The following is a 23,043-nucleotide window of genomic DNA, read 5'->3' as shown; positions in this document are numbered from 1 at the left end:
TATAGTTTTTAGGGAAGAGTGATTCAATATTATTTTTTGGTTTATTTCAATATTATTATTTGGGTTATTTTTCCCCTTAGCCATTCTTGTGATCATCAAAACAAATTTCTGGTTTTATAATACAGTTGAGGGGAAAATTAATGAAGTGACTTCTTTGTCATGGCACGTTTGTCTTCTACAGTCACACGCTACAACTACAGCCAGGTTTATTTACATTCTTTCCATGGCTATAACAAAAAATTTCTATGTTTTTATAAGTGCGGAATGCTAAGCTATTGTATCTTTGCAATCATGCAGAGTAATCAGTCCATAATATTTTTGAATGTGAGCAATTAATTTAGTATTAAATATAGACATACCGATGATGTCTAACAGACAAGAGAAGTTCTGCCATCCAAAGTATTTTTCCATAAAACTTTGTCTAATAAATTGTTTAACTATTCTGAAAAATAATATTCACTTGAATCTAGTATTCATACTCTCTCAGATTTTCTATGATACATGTTTTGGTAGATTATCAGCAGCACTACTATGCCAGGGGTCCTTAATCTGATCCTGGAACAGTGCTAAGGCAGCCTGTCACGCACCCGTGTTTTTCCTTCTCTCTTACTGCAGTTTTTCAGGGTGAATGGCTTTTGCACACCACGCTACAACATTACACTGAAGGCAATGTGAAGATAGAATAGCACTAAATTTCTCCATGTACATCGTGTACCCTGCAGAGCTGGCATTTGCTTAAATATCTCCCAGAAAGTCATCTTTACAAGAAAGAAAAAAAAAAAAAAAAATCCATTCCACTAGCAACTGTTGCAAAATGATGTAATTTAGCTGGGAAGACCTCTTAGGTACTACAGTAAGAGGTTCTGCAGGAAAACACAGGATTGGGCAAAGGCCTTGAGATAATAGTAAGAGCAAAATAAGGGGAAAAAAATCACATTTAAAGTGTACATGCAAAAACTGCACAGATTTCCTCGGTGTTAGAAGTACCAAGGCGTTTGCTAGGATGTAAGATTGCATTTCCTTGGGGCAATAATTACAAAGTGTTACTACTGCAAGTAACAGCCCCATTTAAGGAGAATAGGGAAAGAAACAGTTTCCGTGGCCATCTGCTCACTTTTAAACTCTGCAGATGCAGAATTCTGCTCACAGTTGTTTTGATTTGTTGGGGGTTTTTAAGCCTGAATTTCCAAATGAATTATTTTCTGTTCACGTGCTACACATAAAAAGCAACAAACTCTTCTAAAAAAAAATACAGCCTGGTCCTAACCTGCTTGTCATCTGTCTCAAAAAGTTAATGAATTAAATGGAAGGAATCACATGGGTAAGAATACTAATAAAAGAACCTGTCTTTTCATTTGTGTGTGGGAATGTTAGAGGAATCTAAGCAGGATCCTGTAGATGGAATGGTAAAAGTATTTATTGTCTTTAGAGAGCCCAATTCAAGGCTCCCTGAAGCCAGAGCAAATCTTTCCATTTACCCGTTGGCTCTGTATCAAGGCTATACCATATAGACATCATATAAAAGACGAAGTATCTTAAAATAATGAGCAGTGAAGCTTTTCTGATAGACCCGTGAATTACCCTGTTTCACAGAGAAGCTAAAAAGAAATTGTCTTGTAACTTTTACTCCAGGTTTAGCTGTTGTATTTGTGTGCCAGCAGCAGCAGAGGACTGGGCAACATAGCTTTAGAAATAATTTTCAGTGTTATGTTGATAAAGCTTGTGTTGAACCTGAACTGAAACCTCCAGACTGACTGGTTGGAAGGGGCAGGGCGAGCTTCCCAGCCGGGGAAGGGGAGAGGAGATACAACCACAGCAAAGCAACTTCTTACACTTGATTGTCCCTGTGGAGGAACAAACCCCTATAATTTCAATCTTGGAATCTGTTCACGCTTTATTTTTAATGGAAATGAAACTTCTCCCTTCCACCCCAAACCATTCTGTGATTCTGCACAAAAGTACAGGAAAATCAGATTGCAAGATGAAATTGCTTTTACAATTAAATCGTTCAGTTCAATGAAATGAGAGCAAGTCCTAGGAGTTTTTTGATTCCCCGTTCTTTTCTGTGTCTCTGGCCTTACTGTTATTCAGTGTAAGATTGTTTATTTTCTAATTAAGACATCTTCTTAATTTGTAGGAAAGTTTTAATTTTTACTATAATTAGTACCCATCAGCAAAATTAATATTTTCTACCATCTTAATAGTTTGAGAAACAGAAAACATCAAAGTATGGAATTTCCCTCTGTGTACAAAACATACTACTTATTAATTTTGCTTGTGATTTTTCACAAGGCCCTTTTGATAGTGCTGTTGTCCCACTGTCTGTTAATTAAAGTAAAGCAGCCTTTTATTTTTGTACTTGTGAGAAACAGATGTTATTTAGAAGGAGCAGATGGATAACTCACATATGGCATGATTAATAAATTGTTGCTTTAAATCGTAACACTCAAAATAGCTCTAATTTTTGCTAACCAAAATTTTGATGGGTGAAACTATAGACCTAAAATACAAACAAATTCTTTTGAGTTAACTACAAGAAATGTTCCTGCCTCTCATATTGTTGCCAAGACAAAAATAACATGTTTTGTAGTATTTCCATTCTTACTATGGATTAAATACAGCTCATCTATGTGTAAAATGGATCCTATTGGCGTTAGGGATAAAAAGGAACAGGATTTGTTACAGTGGATTTCCTCCTGACTTCTCCAGCCTTCACTTCCCTTTTATTTATATTAGCAGAAAATAGAAGAGCTTACCCCAATAGGAATAAATCCACTGAAATTCAAGAGTAGCACTGCTGAGAAGCCTGGATTAACCAGATCTACTTTCAAGTTCCTGAACTGCAAAAATCGTAATGCATCATAAAGGTCTGCCCACTGTTGTAGGAAGCCAGGCATGCATGTGGAAGTCTTCACTAGAGGCAAAGGCTCCTGAGTTAAGGGTTTTCAAAAGCACTATATTTTGTCTACTTCCAATCCTCCTGGAAAGTTACTCAAAATTTTTTAAAATCCTAGGTTTGCATATTCCTAAAGTTACACAGGAAGAGATTCATTGACAGCTCTGACCTTCCTCTTGTTACTTACAGTTATTTGCTATGGAACCTCATTTAATCTAAGCGTGTTAAATCTGTCTAGTGAAAAAATCATTCCCTGGAGAGGAGTATCAGTCTCCTGAAGTGCTGACAGGCAGCAACACAGAAATTAAAATTCTGATTCCTTATCTGATTTCTTGTTTCAAATTCTGATTTTTTTTAAAGTATAAAATGAAAGAGTCATGCAAAAGTTTTAAATGGAAGTGAAAGTTCAAAGCGGAGACTTGAAGTGTTTTAGATCCGAAAAGGCTTGGGACATGTTTTTAAAATGTCAAAATGTATTTCTGGCTTGCATCTATAATCTGTCTTCTCAGCCTTTGTTCTTCTCACAGCACTTCAGTTTTGATCAATGTTCTCATAAAATACAGTTCCTTCTGTCTGTGAAAGAGGGCATGGTGAAGTGCGTGTTCAATTTTGTTCATGGAAGTTCAGGTACACGTAGGTGTGGGTTGCCCACCTATTACTTCAATATAATTTTTCTCCAAGACTGTCTTCCTAATGACATTTTTTGCTAGTATCCCTTCTGCTTGCTCTTGTTTTTACAGGCTCCGGTACACAAACTTCCACATGAGCTCATAGGTCTGTGAGCCTTCCTGGCTGCATACCTAACCATCTCCTTCCTGCCCCTTCCTTCCCTTCTCTGCTCTTACCTCATCCTCCCCACTCCAAATCCAAACCGCATTTACATCTGGCAGTCGTTTTCCTCTTAATAATACTGCATCTCCAGCAGAGCTTTAGCACTTCTTCCTCTTTTTGATCTGCAAATTCTTGACCCCTTATACCTTTTCCTCCTTTCCCCCCCCCAACCCTGCTTTTAATATCTTTACTCACCTGCCATAGCTTTACAGCTCCATGCACCGTGTCAGCAGCAGATAATTTTCATGGCCTTTACAGAATCACAGGATCATCTAGGCTGGAAAAGACCTTGAAGATCACCTAGTCCAACCATTAACCTAACAGATATACCTATATGTACACATTATAACTACTCCAGCATATACATATAAACGTAGTGCATCTCTTCCTTGTTGTGGAATGCGTTGTATAATATGATCTTGTCAATGTTCTTCCTTCTTAGATTTATTATCAGCAAGCTAAGGGATCTTCAGCAGTTGCTCTTGAAAGCCTATACTTCTATTAGTGTCTCCTGTATCCAGCAATAATTAATTATTAAATTCAGAGCAAATCCAAGCACGTTAAACACCTTTTAAGAGAAGTGGTTTAAAATGCATGGCAGCAGTGAGTGTTTTCAATAGTATAGACTATTGAGAATTTGCAGAATAAGACCTACGACCCATCAGCCACGTACATATCAGTGGTCTCACTTAAAAGCATTGGAGCTAATTGTATACCTAATTTCCGTGCTGATACCAATACACAGATGAGAGGGAGAAATAAAAATGTTTGTAAGTCAGAGGGGCTTAGTTTTTAAAAACCTCCCTTGTCATGCATAATTAGATGTATTTACACTGAAATAATAAATATTTTTTAAGGACACATGCTTTAGAACAAAATTTTTGTGTCATCCATCTATGTATTATATTTAATTAATGAAACAAACAACCTTGATAAACCAAAACAGTGACCATTACTGATACGTGAGATAACTTTTTTGTTTTCCCTTTTTTTCTTTCCTAGCAACTACAGTGCACTGTTAGGAGTGTGGATCTATGGCTTTTTTGTGGTGATCTTGCTGGTACTGGACCTTTTGTATTACTCTTCAATGAACTATGATATTTGCAAATTTTACCTGGCGCGGTGGGGAATCCAGGGAAAGTGGATGACACAGGGACAGAGCCGATGGATTAACCCTGCTCAGGATCCAAGCCAAGTACAGACACAGCCTCAGCCAGAGACACAGCCTCAAACTCAGCCACAGCCTCAAACGTCACAGACAGTACATACTTTAAAAGGAGATGCTTTAAGCCCACCCCTGATGTCTTTTCAGAGTACATCTGCCTGGTAAGTAAGTTAAGCCATACTGTGATGTATTTTTTGACTCTGTTGTTTTGTAGTGTGAACAATAACCTGTATTTGGAAGTGCCCGCAAATTCCAGCTGAACAGCACCATTTCTAGCACATAATTCTTTATATCATGAACCGTCTTACAGAATTACTGCTTAGAAGTGATTTCTTACTCTGGAATATATTAAGTCAACTTTTCATACTGTTCACAGAGAAATAGATGCTGCCATTTTTCAGTGCTAAATAGTTTTACTACTCTGTGGTGCAAATAAACCACAATTCTTTGTTCTACATCGACCATTATAAAATTAATTTTCATCAGGTGCCAAAGACTAATTGCTATGTGTATCTATGTATCTGTTGGTCTGGTGTTAAAAGGTTGTATAAATAGCAACACTCAAATAGCTTCAATGCGAGATGTCACAAATCCACACTATTTGTGGCATGAGACACAGAACAACATAAAAACCAGGTTAGTTTTTTTATATGCATAGCCAAAAAAGCATAGCCTGATCTCATTTGACAGAGTGACACAACTAGGCTACTGTAAAGTTAAATGCTACAAAACCAAAACAAAACCACCCCAAAAACCCAGACCAAATGAGAGACAGCTACTTCAGGAGCAGGCAGAACTTGCAATATAAATAGAATAAACTAAATACTGATAGCCAGGGAACAAAATGACATTGAATGATTTTGGACTGGTTTTGCCAAAGAAAACAGAAGCAAAGGAAGAGAGCTGAATAAAACGATGCTCTGAATAAGGTGTCAAGAAAGGCAGGGACTTTTTTCTTGGCAAGAGAGCGTGAAGATTTGGAAGGGGACAGAGAGGGTACAGAGACACCAGTTTATTTTAGAAATCTTCCAGAAGGTTGAGTGCTGAGTTTTGGCAAAATAAAGTGATCTAAGAACGAGCAGGGTGAAAGAGGTGGCAGCAGTTCCTGAAGCTATAGAGCATGTAAAGCCACAAGGTTGATCTTGGTCTGAAACCTTTGGGTAGCGCTGTGTTGCAGATGGGACGATGATAGCAGTAGTCCTTTTATTTCATAACTTGCCCTTTCATTTTAAGTGTAAATCTAGAGCAAATAGGGTTGAAGATTGTTTGTAATAGAAAAGGTAGGGATAGTTTGACCCAAGGACAAGGAGCAGTGAAAAAGGAGGTCATTTGGCATAGTAGCCAGTACTGGATGTATCCAGTGCAGATCAGACTTAAGGACCATTCTAGCAGGCTTTGTCCAAACAGAGGAGTCTAACAGTGCTCCTTAAGAGAGAGACTTGCTTGTGCTTGGTTGTAAGCACTCTTCATGTCTCCTTCCTCTTCTCTCCTTTTTTCTTCTGCTAATTCCTTCAGCTTTTTTGCACATTGATTTCCCAGTCTTCAGTCAGAATTGCCCTACAGGTTAAGACCAACATTTGTATTCTAGCTTAATACATGTGTGTGTGCGCCTGTGTGTATATATAAACATCTAACGACTGCACGAAGAGATAGATAGATAGATAGATAGATACATATATATATGTAAAATATTAGCCGGGTTGCATCACTTGGCAATTCTGCCATACCATTACAAAGTAAAGGAAACTATTCAATAATTCTTGAATGATTCTTGGTCACTTTCCGTTACTGACTTTTGTTTTTCTTTGGTTTTTTTGAAGCGTTAAGCGGGCAATGTATGTTAGGATCAGGTGAGCATATCTATATGCTCCTTCTCCCGTGTTTGCAGGAGATGAGCATTGATAAGTCACTCCAGTAACCCTCACCCCTTCCCCAGTGAACTGTCTGTGCTTCCCTCAGTTCCCATAAAATTGTTTCTTTTTTTTCCTAATACTTTCATTGCTCAGTGGAAGAAATAAGTGGATGTTTCCCTAGCAAAACCCTATTTATCCCTTGTATTTCAACATGTAAAACACTACAAGAGATGCCATATTTTCAAGCTTATAACCTGCAACTTTTGAAACTCACAACCCCTTAACTAAGTGAATAGATGACTCGGTCTGAGTTGGGTACATAAAAAACATCAGGAAAAAGGTAGTAGGCCCTGGTGATCACAGGCGAGGTGTTTAGCATGTGAATGGGGTTTGAGTAAACAGCTCCCTCAGAAGATGACAGACTTGTGTACTACAGCAATTGCTAAGACAGTGGGGAGTGAGAGGAGGTTGACTTATTTCTCCATTAGATAATCTGCAGGTTATATACATGAAAATATGGTAATTTTGCCATATAGAAATTAAGCTTAGTTTCAGAGTCCAGTTCTGCTACAGTCTATATTTGATGAATGACCTCAGTCCTGTGGTCTCAAAATGTAATCGTACTATCAGTGGAGAAGAGCAATAGAGTTACTGGATTTATAATTTCCATCACTGGTTTTAAAATTGTCTAATCTATTAATATCTTTTTGTATTTTATACCTGAATATCCATTGTTTTAGATGATGACACCAACCTCTTAGATGCTTTGGTAACAGCAGATTTCCAGTCGATAAAATCAACTTTTCAGTTTGTGTTGGCATTTGTAATGTGTCCTAAATTTATCCTGGCTTTTCCCTCCATAGAGAAAATAAGCATTTTTCTTTAGTACCTCACAAACACACTTATGTATGTATATATATTGGTGGTATCATACCATAAGAACAGTTCCTGTTTACGGATGAGTTTTTTGAAAATGCAAAATAGATTTTTTAATCCTGTGAGATACGCATATATCCCAGGGCATAAAAACTTAAATACTGTTAAAAACGTTTTCCAAAACAGTTTGCAAGTTTTCGTGATGACAAATGTTGAAGTTGTTAGCTTCCTGTACTACATTTATCCTAATACAGTTAAAAAACGTGCCCATTCTAGAAGATGCCACATGATGGTAATGGGAAAGTGGTTTTGCACGTCAAGAATCTTGGCAATACCGAAGACGTTAGGTGTCCTTATTGCAGAGAGCAGACAGCGTAAGAAACTGTCCTGGGAAAGATGGCAGGATTAACCTGTAGTTAGTAAAGCAGTTTGGGGTGTTCCTGGATTAAAAATAATATGTAAGTGCTTTTTATTTTATCATTTATTTTCTTGTTCTAGTTTAAATGCTGTAAAATGGCAATGAAAGCAATGGCTGAAAACAGATATGTCAGAGAGGAAAATCAAGCAGATCATAGTATATAGTGGGTACGACCATCCCCTACAAACATTTTGTTGTAGCAGATCACTTTATTATTTACCTGAGACAAAGAGGACCGTGTATAGCCATGGCAGTGTTATAACTAAAGAAGTCTGGCGTCCGTTACACCCGCTGCTGCCTGCTGTGCGGAGGGCTTGCAGCCTCGTGCAAGGACAGGAAGATCATGAATCTCAGAAACGTCAAGCCTGATTTAGAAAAATGTTGCTTCATCACGTAGTGTATGGATTTTGCAGCCCAACTAATGTTGATTTCTTCTTTAGTATGGAAACCATCTGAGGGCTGTCCAAAGGCCTGCGTGGTCGGAAGGTCCCGGTGGTGGATGTACCTTCTGCAACCCAAACACCGTCACAGACTGCAAATGGATGAGGGTGAACGGTTGTGGTTGGCCTCACGGTGGCTCCTCCAGGGCACGTGCCCTTCCACGCTCGCTGGGCTGGGTGAGAAGCTGCCCTCTGGTTAGCCCTGGGCCAGCTTTTCACAGCTGGAGGTCAAACAGCAACAAGCAGCAGGCAAACCCTTACTACTGCTCAGCAAAGCACCCGCCAGGGAGGCAATAAAATAAAGTGTTGTAAGTTGTGGAATCAAAATCCTGACTCCTGCAAAAATGTGTTCTCTCAACCGTGGGAATATTGTTAATTAATAATGACTAAACAAGGTCGGACTAGCAAGGAAGATCACCTAAGAGGAAGTGTGGGCCAGGGCAGCCCGGCAGAGTTTCTCCACTTTCTCCATGTCTGTGCTGTGTTCCAGATGTGAGAGGGGAACGGATGAACATGGTCTCTCTGCCTTGCTCTGGCGATGTTAAACTCCTCCCCACCTCCATCAGGTATGAAAATCACAGGCAATACTGTCCTGAAGCCTATCTTCTGCCTCTCTGTTCCCTGCCTTTCTGCACAACAGCACACAGAGGCAATGTCAGCTCTGTATGTGATCATGTATGTCATGCTACATGACTCAAGGTTTGGAAAACCTGCTGCTTGTCCAGAATTGGGAAAAGCATCAGCCCAGCAGGGTAAGCCTGTGCTTGTTTCCTTTATGTGAGTGGAATGGGTTAGACAAAGGCAAGTCTATTTTACATCCCTTTATTAGATGTTGCAATCTGCTTTTGCTGTGAACTCCTCTGAGTCACATTGTCTTTCAGACAACAAACAGAATAGTTTTTAGCCTGCTGCTGTTCACCTGCTACTTGACACCTGCTCAAATGACTACCAAAGCACTTATAAACAGAGAAAAAGCCTATAAAAATATTGGCAGAGTTTAGAATCCAGCAGGTAGCTGAGCGTGTCCACAGAAACTCTGTAAAAAAGCACAGGGAATAAATACTTTGCTGATGGCTAAAAAGGCTACATGGAAGAATTCCCTTTGATACCAAATTTTGAAACAGGGAACAGACTGTCGCCGGAGCAAAATACCCGCATTCAGTAGGTCGTCTGCTTCAGTAATTTCTAAGAGCTGCACATGCAGTCTTGCCTGTGTCACTAGTTTGGGACGTTGGCATTGAAGTGGGTCGGCTGCGCAGTGTGAACATGGCCCTAGTCCACCAAAACCATCAGGCACTGGGGCAGTGGGAGGGTTTTGTGCAGAGGCTGCTCTTGATACAAGATATTTATAAAAACAAAGTGAAAAAAATCTGCCTCCTTCCTTTTTAAGTGAAGTGTTTTGAAAACAAGAACTCAAATCTACATTTGCAAAATCGCTACATTAAACAGGAATACGATGATACTATGATGCAAAATTTTGCATCATAGGGCAAAGCATGTGTTATTTACAGCCCCTACCTAGACTTTTATATTATACTCAGACTGAATATGGCAAGTCAGAGCACCAATAGTTTTTTTTTAAAAAGATGGAAAGAAATAAAATTGAATACTCATATAGTGCTTTTATGAAAGAACCGTCTGGGAATTAACATCATCTGGAGATTCTGGTATCAGACGTCAGGTGTGTTGGACAACATCTACCATTACATGTGTGCCTGCATTCCCTTCAAAATAGATTGGGTTAGAATAACAGATATTGTTGAATATATTTTTTCTAAATATTCTTGTCTTTGCTAGGAGCTGCATAACTGTAAAAATAGAAATTGCTTAAAAACAAAAGCACAGCCAAGAAAATCACTTTCTGCTCCTAGAAAAGCCAGATGCCTGAGCTCGTTTTGCATTGCATACCCCTTCTCCTGGCTGGCCTCCTGTCTGATGTCAGGAGACCCAACAGCACAAATGGACAGGGGGCTTGGAACCAAACACCTCACAATCTGCAGTGCTCCAAGTCTCAGTTACTTGCAAATAAATGGGACGATTTTTTTTTTCATTTTTATCATTTGTATTTAAATAATTCAAGCTACATAAGTCACTGAGTGCTTTCTTTCTTCCTTGTATTTAGAAATTCACTATTAGCACGTGCAGTGAAGCCAACATACAAGGTGTCTGTCCACCTCAATCTGAATATAGGCAATATTTGTGTGTATTGAGAGATCCTGCATCTTGTCTTGATACATATGCAATACATACTGTGCATTTCATGCCTTATTCTCCTTTTCCTTTTGTTCTGTAAATTATAAACCCCATATTGCAACATTTATTTCTCTGCATTCTTGTAGACTCATCAGATATGGGTTGATTGATATTCCCTGTTTTAGCCATTTCTCAGCCTTTCCATCAAACTGGGACTGTCACATTCATCAGCTTCAGGAAAGTCTTTCTTTTAAATGTACAGTTGAAGTGATTTAACTTAACTTAAATGTGGTAATGAATTGTCAGAAAATAGCAATTAGAACAAAAGTGAGTAGTTAAAAAGTTATCTGAAGACTATTGCTAAATGAACTCTGCACACCGAACAATGAAAACTAGTAAAAACACTGGAAACCAGTTCCGAGCATCTTCCACGTTTAAATTTTCTCATATATTTTGAGCAGAACTTTTTGCAGCGAGATCATTACCTCATCTACATTATAACAAATCTGGAATAACACTACTGAAGTAGCAGATACCAGCATAAAATGCTGCTCCAATTAAGCCCACAATTGCCCTGCATGATGTCACAACACTATAACATCACACAGAGGAATGGGTGTGACTTCCCAAGTTTTATCTTCTCTGTCACAGTAGAAACTACTTAATTTTAAAGGACTCTGTAGTTATTTTAGTAGTTACAAACCTCCTACCCCTTATGTTCTCTAAGGTGCCAGATGCTCAATAGTAATTCTAATAGCACGTGCACGTTTTACACGTTTATGTATATGCACTGAAAAATAAAATGGAGAAGTCATTCTAAAGCTTAGATTCTGAAGTATCACAGAGAAACTTTAAAACAGCCCCAGGCGCTGTGCAAGTACAGCCGAGCTTCACACCCATGCAGGGTCTGGCCACTTCTCTCAACAGCACACAGAGGTGTCCAGGCGGGCTGATTTCACTTTTGACATTTGCATTTAAAAAACTGAAGTCAGGCGCTCACAATCACTCCTGATTTAGATCTGTAAGTACAAATGTAACTGAGTATCAGCCTAGTTGTCTCTGACACGCGTTTAAGAGTGGCTGGATCTAAAGTAGCAAAGGCAGAGGTAGCTCCCACACCTTGTATTGAATTACCAGTCTCGGCTGTATTAAGTTTGAACTGGCAGGGACCAAAACTTTTACTACATTGATGAAATTTAACTACTTGCTTTTGGTATTCTAGAGACTAAATAAGGCCAATAGACAAGCAAACAACAGGGAGAATCAACAGCATTGGCCAAAAATATTGCAAGTGGTAGAAGAAATAAAAGGGGAGGTGTTAAGGAGCTGGAGTTAATAATCTAAAACGGCAAGCTTTCCTGTGTTTATGCAAAGTTTCAAGAGGATTTCTAAGTAGCACTTTTATAACCCAGAGCTCTGAACTGAAAGGAAGCACTTTTAAAAAAAAAAAGAAAAAAAAAAAAAGAAAAAGATGGACAGAATACTGTAGGCTATGCCCTGGAGAACTACTAAAAACACCTGCAGAACAACTATCTATATACACTCGGTGCTTTTAACAGAAGTGAGAATAAAGAAGAAAAAAATTAAGTCTGTGAAGTAAAATCCCATTGCTTGCAGTGTCTTGGAAAATCAACTCCCAGCGTATATTCTGGGTGTCAGGAAACAGTTAACTCCCTCACTCAAGGAGGAACAAGCAGGTGGTAGAGCTGAAGATCATGTACAGACCAATTTATTATTCTCAGAGTTATTATTAAACAAAAAGCCGTATGTAATAAATAATCCTTTTATGGGGTTGCAGAAGATCTTTTAGCGTATGCTAAAATTTCTGCATGAAATAATGGCATACTGTGGAATAGCAGGCACTGCTGAAATCATCAAAAGCTTCTGTGATAATGCTGAATGCATGACCATAAATGGTGACAATGTCAGGCCGTTATTTGCAGTGAGAGCTGAGGTCAAGGATCTGCCACAGCGTTACTTTTATTGTCACTGTTCCCTGATTAGATCATGATGAAGAGAACCGCAGCAAGCAATTAGGCATTTCATCAGAAAAGTGATAAAACATGTTTGTATGACCTTGGTTTTATAATGATGTTTCCCTGCACAGTTCAAGAAAAGGCCAGTAATTAGACACAGTCAGTTTGATCATCATTAGGAAGATATCAGATATGTGGCTGTTTAAGTATCAAAAGCAAAACAGATCAAAAAGCATTGAAATCTGAGAAACATTAGAGTAATTTTACTGTTCATTAAGTCATGAGAGGACGCTGATGTCAATCAGCAAACAATTTTCAAGAACTTAAAAGGTTTTGGAGAAGTTACAGGATCAACACTGTCATAAATACATATATGCAGATATCTACAACCAGAATTGTGAAGAAAATCTATTCACTGCAGAAAAAACATGCCTCTGGAAAGACTTTGAAATCCACTATAAAAAGTTTCTTGGAAATCGGAAACGCTAAAGAGATAAAACCAGTTTAAGACATTAAATGGCAGGAATATGACAAATGTACCTGGAACACAATTAGAAATGCTGCTAGTGTTGGTCCAGTGTCAGATAATAACGTGATCCCAAAACAGAGTGAGTGAGACGTTACTTTAAACGTCAGAGAAATGAGTTTAATCAGCACAACACTATGTAGCATCCGTAAAACAGCATCAAAGGAATAAATAGTGGAAACTGGGCACCCGTCATAAAATACAGGAGGGTAAAAATAACTGTGAAAAGTGGTGATGTGTGAAATAAATAAGCTACCTCACTTTACTTCCCAATAGGGTCATCTGTTTGTATGTGTTGATAACCTTTACTTAGACTCCAAAGAATCTCAGAGGTGGAATATTGTGGAGACTTACCCATTTACAGGGTTAAAAGCAGCAAGTTCATGCAGTCACCTGGCAGAACAATGACTGCTGGGCTCAAATCTAAAAGGGGACAGGGTCCAGCTACAAGTCTTCTTTCTGAAGGACTGGTACTGTAGGACATAGTTGAGTAGTTTATGCACAAAGGGACCTTCGTAGTTAGGGGAATTGTGTACATTAACTAGCTAATCATATCCCTGAGCTGAATTCTGTGTTAGAGCAATTCCGTGCAGTCATTAAAGTGATGCTGCTCTGAGAGCTGAAACATGCTGCACAGACTGCCTGCTTTCTGCTGAAAATCATTACTATCATGTAGCAGCATGTGGAAAAGTAATTGCAGTGAGCTTCATCCGATATTACATTAAATTAATTAAACAGTCATTAACTATATTCGATGTTGATTAGTGATACAGATTTTAATCAGTCATGCAGACGAGGGAGGCAAGTTATTTTCTATTGCATTCCCAACTTCTCATCTCGGAAAGGTGATGAGTCATAGGGAGCTGCAGAACCCAGCACCTTTTATCATTCTTATGCTAACAGCTAATCTCCAGCACAGTTTCACCTAAACAGTTTTAAAGAAATTGATTGGAAAGCAGCCAGATTTCACACTTTTCAATCACCAAAAACATCCCGAACTTCTCTTACCCTGCTGAAGTTAACAACTGAAATAATCAACTAGAAAATGCCTGCTTAATTTGCATTTTAAGACATTTTAAAGAAAATTGCATGAGGGGCTGGGAGTTGACTTTTTTTTTTACTATTCACTGAAGCCTCTCAGCCACAAAAAATGGCTTCCCAATTAAAAAGAGCCCCACTGCTTGCATGAGCAACTAAAAGAAGACAAAAATGTGGATGCATTTTTGTGGATGTGTTAAAAATACACCTTTGTTGTGATGCTACTGAAAAACAAACTTGGTTTGGCATTTGCCAACTCATGCTCGTGTTGATTCTTCCTGTCTTTTCCCTGGGAATACATAAAGCAAAAGGAAAAATACCTGAAGCAGTCCAACAACCACACCTAAGAAAGCCCACAAGATGATGCTGCCTGTAAGGGGCAGGTTTTGAAGGAGTGAGAGACAAGTGAGATAATAGAAAAAAGAGCTTGTTAAGCATTCTGATAGTGACAAGAGTAATCTATGTCTTCCCATTTTAAGTCCTAATCTCCTAGTGTTTGTTAGACTATTACGTTTCACCTTTGAGGGCAACTTCTGCCTCATTTTCTTTTTTCCTTTATTCTATATAGACATGGTCTAGAATATTTAAAAAACAAGATTAGTAAAAGTTAGCTAGGGGATTGGTTGGCGTTTCCCTATCTTTCTTAAAGGCAGTTCTCATGACCACTGGCTAGAGCTGGAGTTAGCACTGCTCCTCTGTAGTGTAGAACTATACGAGTACTTAACAGCTGTGGTGTATTTGCCCACTCAGTCAAGTTTTGTTACTTCCAGTTTGACAGATGAGACAGAAAAGCTTATCTGGTTACTGAGGGCCACACTGAAAATATTTGACAACACTTCCATTATTGTAATCTGTGTAAAATTTTGTAAATTTTGTAATACTGTAAGAGCAAGAAGTTGCCCCCCCACCCCAGTCTCATGTTGCAGTTCCCAGAGGATTGGACATCCTTCATCTCTAGGAGACGGGAATCCTGGCACTGTGGAGGCATGTAGAAATCTGTAGGTTTGGGCTCCAACAATCCCAGGTTCAACCTGCCCCCCACACAAACACAATATCTGAACACTGATTCTTCTCGTTGGGTTTTGCACCTTACCCAACATACTACGAGGAGACCACGCGGAAGCACATGAGTAGATTCGCTGCCTCAGGGCAGCCTGTAGTCTAGTGCTTTTGCAAGGTTCTAGGAGACTGTCTAAGTGAAGATGAAGGGGTCGCTGAAGGATTCACAAACTTTTGGCACTGCATCCAGTTTCTACATATGTCTCTCCCATAGTTCTATAAAAATTTGCAAATGCATTACAAAGATCAAACGTAGAACGGGCTGTAATCTAGCTCGTAAAGACTGATTATACCACGCTCTGCTTTGGTATCTGAAACTGAGCACACCTACCTGGGCAACAAAAGTTCCTGCCTCACGACGCTAAGATTGTGCATTTTACGTTACGTAGTAGAAACATGGACATAAGGTGTGAGTAACGGCACAGCTCACTCCCCACTGCCCTGTTGTAGGCATTGCTGATAGAGAGTGTCCTGGAACCATTTGAAATATCCAGTAATACAATAGGTGTTCTCCTATACAGTACTATGGCTAAGCAAGCTAACAAAATTCTTGAGTATATAAAGAGGAGATGCCATTTAGAAGTAGGGAGCTGTTACCTCACAAGCAGGGGTGAGACTGCTGGAGGGAAGTGTCACCTTCGCTAAGGCCTGTAGCAGAAACAATTGCAACGGCAGATGGGAAAGCGTTCGGAAAGAGCTGCAGAGCTCATCTGACTTTTGGAAAGTCTGTCAAACTTTAAGAAGTTCAAGAAGCTCAAGGCTGAAAGAACATTACAAGGCAATTTGGTCCCAGTCTGTAAATTCCTGATGGCACGGAGATTTCAGATAATAGAGGACTGTAGCAAACAAAGTCACAAAAAGATGCAACACCTGGAAGATGAATTTATACAAATCTTAACTGGCGATAGAGAGCAGGATTAACCTCAGTCAATTTAGCCATCTAAAAACTGATCATCACCTAGTTATTTAGGCATCATCACTAACACATTGAAAGAGACATTTCCACAGGGCTATTCATCCCACCTCTCTTAAGATGGATTGAATCACTTGGAATCTTCTCTTCACTGTTTTTTTGACATTATGCTGGAAGATGATCTTATACAAGTCACTGACATTCAACCAGCTGAAGCCTGGCAGTGGGATTCATCTCACTTAAGTGTACGTTTCTTTTCAAAGCTGGCAATTCACCAAGGAAATGTCTCGAGATGCAGCAGAACACCCATTACTTGTGATTTTAAAACTGTCAAGGGGGCTCGTGGAATATAGGCAAGAGTCACTGGATGGGAAGCTAGATCTGCACAGGAGGCCAAACTGAGGACCCTAAGGAGAATGGCTCTTTAAAATCTGATTTATCTGGGGAGTGTGTGAGGCTGCATTCCCAGAAGACTCACACCAACATCAGTTTTGATAGAATCATAGAATCATTTAGGTTGATAAAGGCTCTTAAGGTCATTGAGTCCAACTGCAAACCTCACACTGCCAAGTCCACCACTACACCATGTCCCTAAGAGCCACATCTACACATCTTTTAAATACCTCCAGGGATGGTGACTCAACCACTTCCCTGGGCAGCTGTTCCAACGCTTGACAACCCTTTCAGTGAAGAAATTTTTCCTAATATCCCATGTAAACCTCCCCCAGTGCAACTTGAGGCCATTTCCTCTTCTCCTATCACTTGTTAGTTGGGAGAAGAGACCAGCACCCACCTCACTACAACCTCCTTTCAGGTAGTTGTAGAGAGTGATAATGTCTCCCCTGAGCCTCTTTTTCTTCAGACTAAACAGCCCCAGTTCCCTCAGCTGCTCCTCATACGACTTGTTCTCTAGACCCTTGACCAGCTTCGTTGCATCTCCTTTGGATGTACTTCAGCACCTCGATGTCTTTCTTGTAGAGAGGGGCCCAAAACTGAACCCAGTCATCGAGGTGTGGCCTCACCAGTGCCGAGCACAGGGGGACAACCCCGTCCCTGTCCCTGCTGGCCATGCTATTGCTGACACAAGCCAGGATGCCATTGGCCTTCTTGACCACCTGGGCACACTGCTGGCTCCTGTTTAGCAGCTGTTGACCAACACCCCCGGGTCCTTTCCCACCGGGCACCTTTCCAGCCACTCTTCCCCAGGCCTGTGGCGGTGCACGGGGTTGCTGTGACCCAAACATCACATTTTCCTAGCATAGCATTCTCGCTGGACTAACAGAGCAGTCAGAAAACACAGGCCAACAGCTGCACATCAAAAACCACACAATGCTTTTCCCAATTGTTTCATCCTCTACCATTAGGGAACACAGGGGACAAACATGTGGCCTTCTTTCCTCCCCCCTCTTCCAATAAACGCCTGATTATGCAGCTGCTGCATAATAGCTGCTGATACCAGTGGGACTGCGCAGTGATTGCATAATCACACCAAAGAATGGAAATCTCTGGGCAAAGTCTCATCTTGGCACCACCTGCCAGATCCTCGTGTCTCACATTCTGTGGGCACAGAAAGCCAGTGGTGGTAGCAGAGCTGAAGGGGTGAGGATTATTTTTGTGTGTAAGTAACCGGCTTCCAATTTTTGATTTGAAAGTGCTGTAAGATCATAGTGGACGCAAGAACATTGACACAGCACAGCAGGATTCGCTGTTACAGTGTGTGCATGCGATAGCTGCTGTTGAATTATTCATTCTGAATTACTAAGGCCTAATATTAAGGTGCACACCTGAAAACTGCAGTCATGGCTGGACAGCTGCAAGAAGCCTAAATGTCATGAAAAAATGAGCATACAATAGATCCACAATACAAAACATGCATGCACATGCAAACAAATTGAGTAAATAATGAAGAATAATGTAGAACAAACAGAATAACCCACCAGCTGGCAGTCATAATTGTTCAAAACAAAAATTTCCATGCTTCATAAATTATCATTCAAACCAAGCCATACCAAGTGGGATACCTCAGCCTGATGACGCCAAGCAAGCACTGGTTTTCTTTCTCTGCAGCTCAAGAAATGCTGCTCAGCAGGGGTCTTCCACTGCCATTGATCCATGCACAAAGGTCCTGTTGCAGCCAAAGGACGTTTTACACCCCAGCAGACCAATATCTTGATGCAGCTGGGAGACAATTGGAAAATAATAAACCAGTCACAGTTCCACCACTGGCGTCAAAGCATGTTTCTTTGTAAAGCCAGCAATACAGCTCAGATAACCACAAAGGAGAAGCCGTTTCTTGCCTCTTGCACTCTGCTAAAATTGTCCTTGGCCTCTTCTCTCAACACACCTCAACTTCTCCCCTGGCTTTTTACATGGGAAAGGCAGGGAGGGAAAAGGGAAGAGACATTTCTGCATAAAACTGCCTTTCTAACATCTCTTCCAGCATGTAGTCCTGTTTCCAGTGATGGTGTTGTGGGTGTTACCCTTCTGCTCTTAACTACAAATAAACAAAAATGATTTAGTGCTTGGATGGTTATGAGCACAGAAACATACACCGAATCTACAATGGGAAGCCAAATAGTAACCAGATTGAACTGCAACAGCTTTACTCCTGGTTTTTTAATTCTTGATAATTTTGAAAAGGTGTTCCGTGCTCTTTTTTGAAGTATCTTCAGAAATTCATTTTAAAAGAAATAGTTTTAGATTTCATACTGCTAGAAAAGCCACACAAATTCAGTTGAGGGAAAAAAAAACCCATACACAGAAAGAACAGTTACAGGAAACACGACTGTTTCATCCTACATTGAAATCTAGCTCTCAGCACAGTAATTACCACATATTTTTTCCTGAGCTCTGACTCAGAAGACTAGCCCTCTTAATATTGAAAAGTGAAAGTAATAAGGCTCTTTGGTAAAAGAAATAACTATTTTGAGAAACGCAGTTTTTTCCATATGCCATTAATATGCATTTTATTTCCAGAAATGAAAGAATTTTCCGTATTGTGCGGAGGCAAATAAAAAAGCTGGTTTAACTGGGAGTAAATATACAACTTGGGGCTAAACCACAGATTTGGGGATCAAAATTCAAGTGCTGAAACAGATTCCTCCCTCCTAAATAGATGGTTCTGCCGTTGGAGCAAGTCAGCCTCTGGCGAGGCCAAGGGAAGCAGCACACGCTTCTGGTTTCAGCAATCCTGGAGGAGGCAGCAGCTATTATAGATGGGGTTTAGTGCACGGGAGAGAAAAATGGGAACGGGAGAAAGAAAGGGGAGTCACTTAGGAAGTCAAATGAAATGCAGAGGCTCGGGGCGGATGAGGAGCAGTTCCAGTGCGCAGAGGGGCTCACTGCCGACCTTGCTGCTGGGCAGCTGTTTGGTACAGGCGTGAGAACAGGGCACCTTCCTCCTCAGGGCCACTGTCCTACCCCTCTGCCCCTGCAGCACCCGACTTGCTACCGGGGGAATGAAAACCCTGGAGTATTTCATAGTGTTGTTAGGAATTGTGGGTGATCCAGCTGGGATCCGGTTCAAGCAGTGTATTAATCCGATCTGCTTTGGAAACCAACTTTGCAGCTTTCTTTCCAATGGAATCTAGAAAAAATGACTCTGCTTCTAACATAAGTCCCCTGAAATCTCTGTGGCTTTCGGTTTTATTGACTTCCATGGGTCTTGAAAGAAGTCAGCACCTTGAATCTCTGCAAATGGTACCAAAACACTCAAATCTAATGTTTGGCTAACCCCTTTCCCCCTTTCAGCATGTTTCAACAGTTCAATTTCCATGAATGTGTTTGTTCTTGTCCTCTGCTGGACTTGAAGACATGCTAGGCAGCAATTTTAATAGATGGAATTTTGCTGATGCCAAGGTGGCAAAGAGCGCTAGGGCAAGAAGAGATAATAAAAGGAGCAGGATATTCACCTGATGTACGTTGGCCTACTTTTGTTCAGCTCAGTAGCTCATTCTTGAATTTTACAAAGAAACTAAGCTACAGTTATATATAAAATGTGGGAGATTATATACAAAAACTGTGGGCCAGCTAAATAAATGATACACATATACACATGTATACACACATACATAAACACCTGCATGTGCACTGATGTCTCTGTGTGCATACCCACAGAGCTCCTTACATAGGGCCACATTTCTCCTTCACTTACTCTTCTCTACGGCTCAATTAACGTCAAGGCACAACCCACATAGCTCATTCTGTGTAATAAAGCTGCGTTTAACCTTAGCTGTGAGTTGCAAAGTGTTACAACACTTAGAATTGACCGTCCGTACAAGTAAAGATGCTCTACGCTGAGTACAGCTTGCGTAAACATCCTTTTAAATGATGTCCTTCATTTATAAATAAATTATTGGTCACTGTATGGCAAGGAATTACAAAAAATTTAAAAGTTACTGGACTCCATAAAAGAATATGCTCTATAACTGCTCTTCCTTCTGAATCAGTCACTACTGTTGCACCAAAGTTTTGGTGGTTTTGTTTTTAAAACACCCCTAGAAAAGTTTTTGGGTGCATTTGGAGATGGCATAAGCAGGGAATGGCAGTGTCCTAGCAAGCTACATCATAAATCACATGGCGAGTTTTACTGCTCGCTTTTTAAACCAGGCTTTCAATTTGTAGCGGATCTGTTAAATTCAAATTGTCAGCCAGTATGAAAGGAGGCCTTTTTCTTATATCATGTACCTGATTTTAATAGAAGGGCACACTCTTGTAAAGCCTCTTGTACTTTTCATTGTGGTCTCTTGGATCTTAGATGTATGGGTTGACACTGCTCAGCAAACGGGAAGAATACTTGAGTATCTTGGTATGTCAAAGCCCCTTTGTGGGAAGAGATTTTGAAAGCCAGTAACGTCAGCTTTGGGGAAATTGGGATGAGCTGAAATCAGAGACATTCAGATAATTCAGTCCTTACCGCTGATGTAGAAATATTCAAAGGTTCACAGGTTTTTTTAAAAGCTTTTACAGCAGTACCAAGAGATTTCGCTGTGCAAAAAAAATTTTGAGTATCAAGCCCTGCTCCAAAGAGTGCCCATCTGTGACCCTGTCCACAGCAGCATGCAGCATCTCGGGGGGGGGGGGCTACAGTCAGGAGCCGCAGGGATGCACCTTTCCTGCCACTCAGCCAATGGAAGTTTGTGAGAGAGGGGGAAAAAAATACCTTTGGGACTGTATATGCATATGTAGGGTAAGAAGCTGCTTTTCTTTCCAGAGGTATGTGTGTGTGAGGAAATACCTACAGGCCTTGGTTTTTCCATCAAAATCTTTTAGTATGTTATAGGTCTTAAACACATGAATCAAATCTGCTCATGAATAAACATGAGGGAAGAAGGTTTCTAACCAGAACATGGAGACTATGGAACAGAATCACAGAATCATCTCAGTTGGAAAAGCCCTAGAAGATCCTCCAGTCCAACCATTAACCTCACCCTGACCGTTCTCAACTCCACCAGATCCCTCAGCGCTGGGTCAACCCGACTCTTCAACCCCTCCAGGGATGGGGACTCCCCCCCTGCCCTGGGCAGCCCATTCCAACGCCCAACAACCCCTTCTGCAAAGAAATCCTTCCTAAGAGCCAGTCTGACCCTGCCCTGGCGCAGCTTGAGGCCATTCCCTCTTGGCCTGGCGCTTGTTCCTTGGCTCAAGAGACTCATCCCCCCTCTCTGCACCCTCCTTTCAGGGAGTTGTAGAGGGCCATGAGGTCTCCCCTCAGCCTCCTCTTCTCCAGACTAAACCCCCCCAGTTCCCTCAGCCGCTCCCCATCAGACCTGTGCTCCAGAGCAACGTCCACTTAGTGGTACTGGATTGTAAATAGTGCAGAGTTGGATACATTTACATAGAAGACTGTATATTTGCATGTGGCAGTATGAGTCTGAACGTGATGGTAACAGAAATCCATCCTAGCATCACACGTTATTATCATTCAGTTTTTGGGGGCAGTGGGACTGCTCATTCCCTAAGTTAGGCATGGGACTTTTAGACACCTGCACCTGAACTGATTACCCATCAGCTTTTTTGAAGCCAGTAAGGACAAAGGGGAGTCCCTGCAGCATCACTGGCCCTACTTGAGGCCAATACCAGGAGGAGGAGAGTAGCTCTGCAGAGGTGCTTGTTGCTTTCTGTTGACAATAAAGGAGCCTGAGGTGACTCTCTGGAAATGAAGACATCTGACCATTTTGATGTCTACAGTTAGGTGAGATGAAACCCACTTACAGTATCTATGCCATTAAGTTACACATAATCTCCTTTCCAAAGCAACGTGCCTGCCCCAGACCTTAAAGAAGCAGGCAAAAAAAAAAATACTATCTTGCCTCTAGCAATAGTTCCTCTTGGCTTCTTCATGTCTAAAAAATCTCAAGTCATCTTCCTCTATGACAGGAATGTAATTAAAGCTCTGTGGTCATTCCAGTTAGCTGAAAATATGTGAAAATGAGCAGAGTCTCAAGTGGAACAAGAAGTCTTGAGTTCATTACATGATATCCCTATTCAGTTTGGCATCGCGATTCGTTGAGGTCTTGAAAAAAATTGAAGGCAGTTCAAACTATATACATAACAAAACCAGGGGGTTTTTTTTGTGAACCATGAAAATTAATTTGCCTTCAGATGTATCATCTATTTAATGGTTGCCACATATTAGCCTGCAGGAAAATTTGGCAATAATCAGCCACAAGAATTTCAGCCTCAAGTGACACATCTGATTCAGGGACCCTGGTAGTGACTCGAGGGTTTCATAGCAAATTAGTAAGTCCAGCTCACTTTCAGTTTTATTTGTAATTGGCCATCCACACTTCTAAGATGCTTTGGAAGGCCCAGAGTGTTTTGACCAATTTTTTGAAATAACCTTAAAAGGAGGAAGAAA

General features: G+C 40.5%; 1 protein-coding gene across 3 annotated transcripts in view; it reads left to right on the top strand.

Moving 5' to 3' along the window:
* Window positions 1–23,043, top strand: part of SHISAL1 (shisa like 1) — a 150,486-nt gene that overhangs the window by 114,898 nt on the left and 12,545 nt on the right. For 2 of the 3 annotated variants that reach the window (XM_074825606.1, XM_074825605.1), the window contains 3 exons: window positions 4,730–5,053; window positions 6,713–6,742; window positions 8,480–9,361. In XM_074825606.1, the coding sequence (XP_074681707.1) occupies window positions 4,730–5,053; window positions 6,713–6,742; window positions 8,480–8,495 (370 nt within the window). In that variant the 3' untranslated portion in view covers window positions 8,496–9,361. Of the gene's footprint in view, window positions 1–4,729; window positions 5,054–6,712; window positions 6,743–8,479; window positions 9,362–23,043 lie in introns of those variants that run through there. The other variant, XM_074825607.1, reaches the window with a different exon arrangement.

This window comes from Strix aluco, chromosome 5 (genome assembly GCF_031877795.1).
Source record: "Strix aluco isolate bStrAlu1 chromosome 5, bStrAlu1.hap1, whole genome shotgun sequence".
Classification (NCBI taxonomy): Eukaryota; Metazoa; Chordata; class Aves; order Strigiformes; family Strigidae; genus Strix; species Strix aluco.
This window is presented reverse-complemented; position numbering and strand designations above follow the sequence as displayed.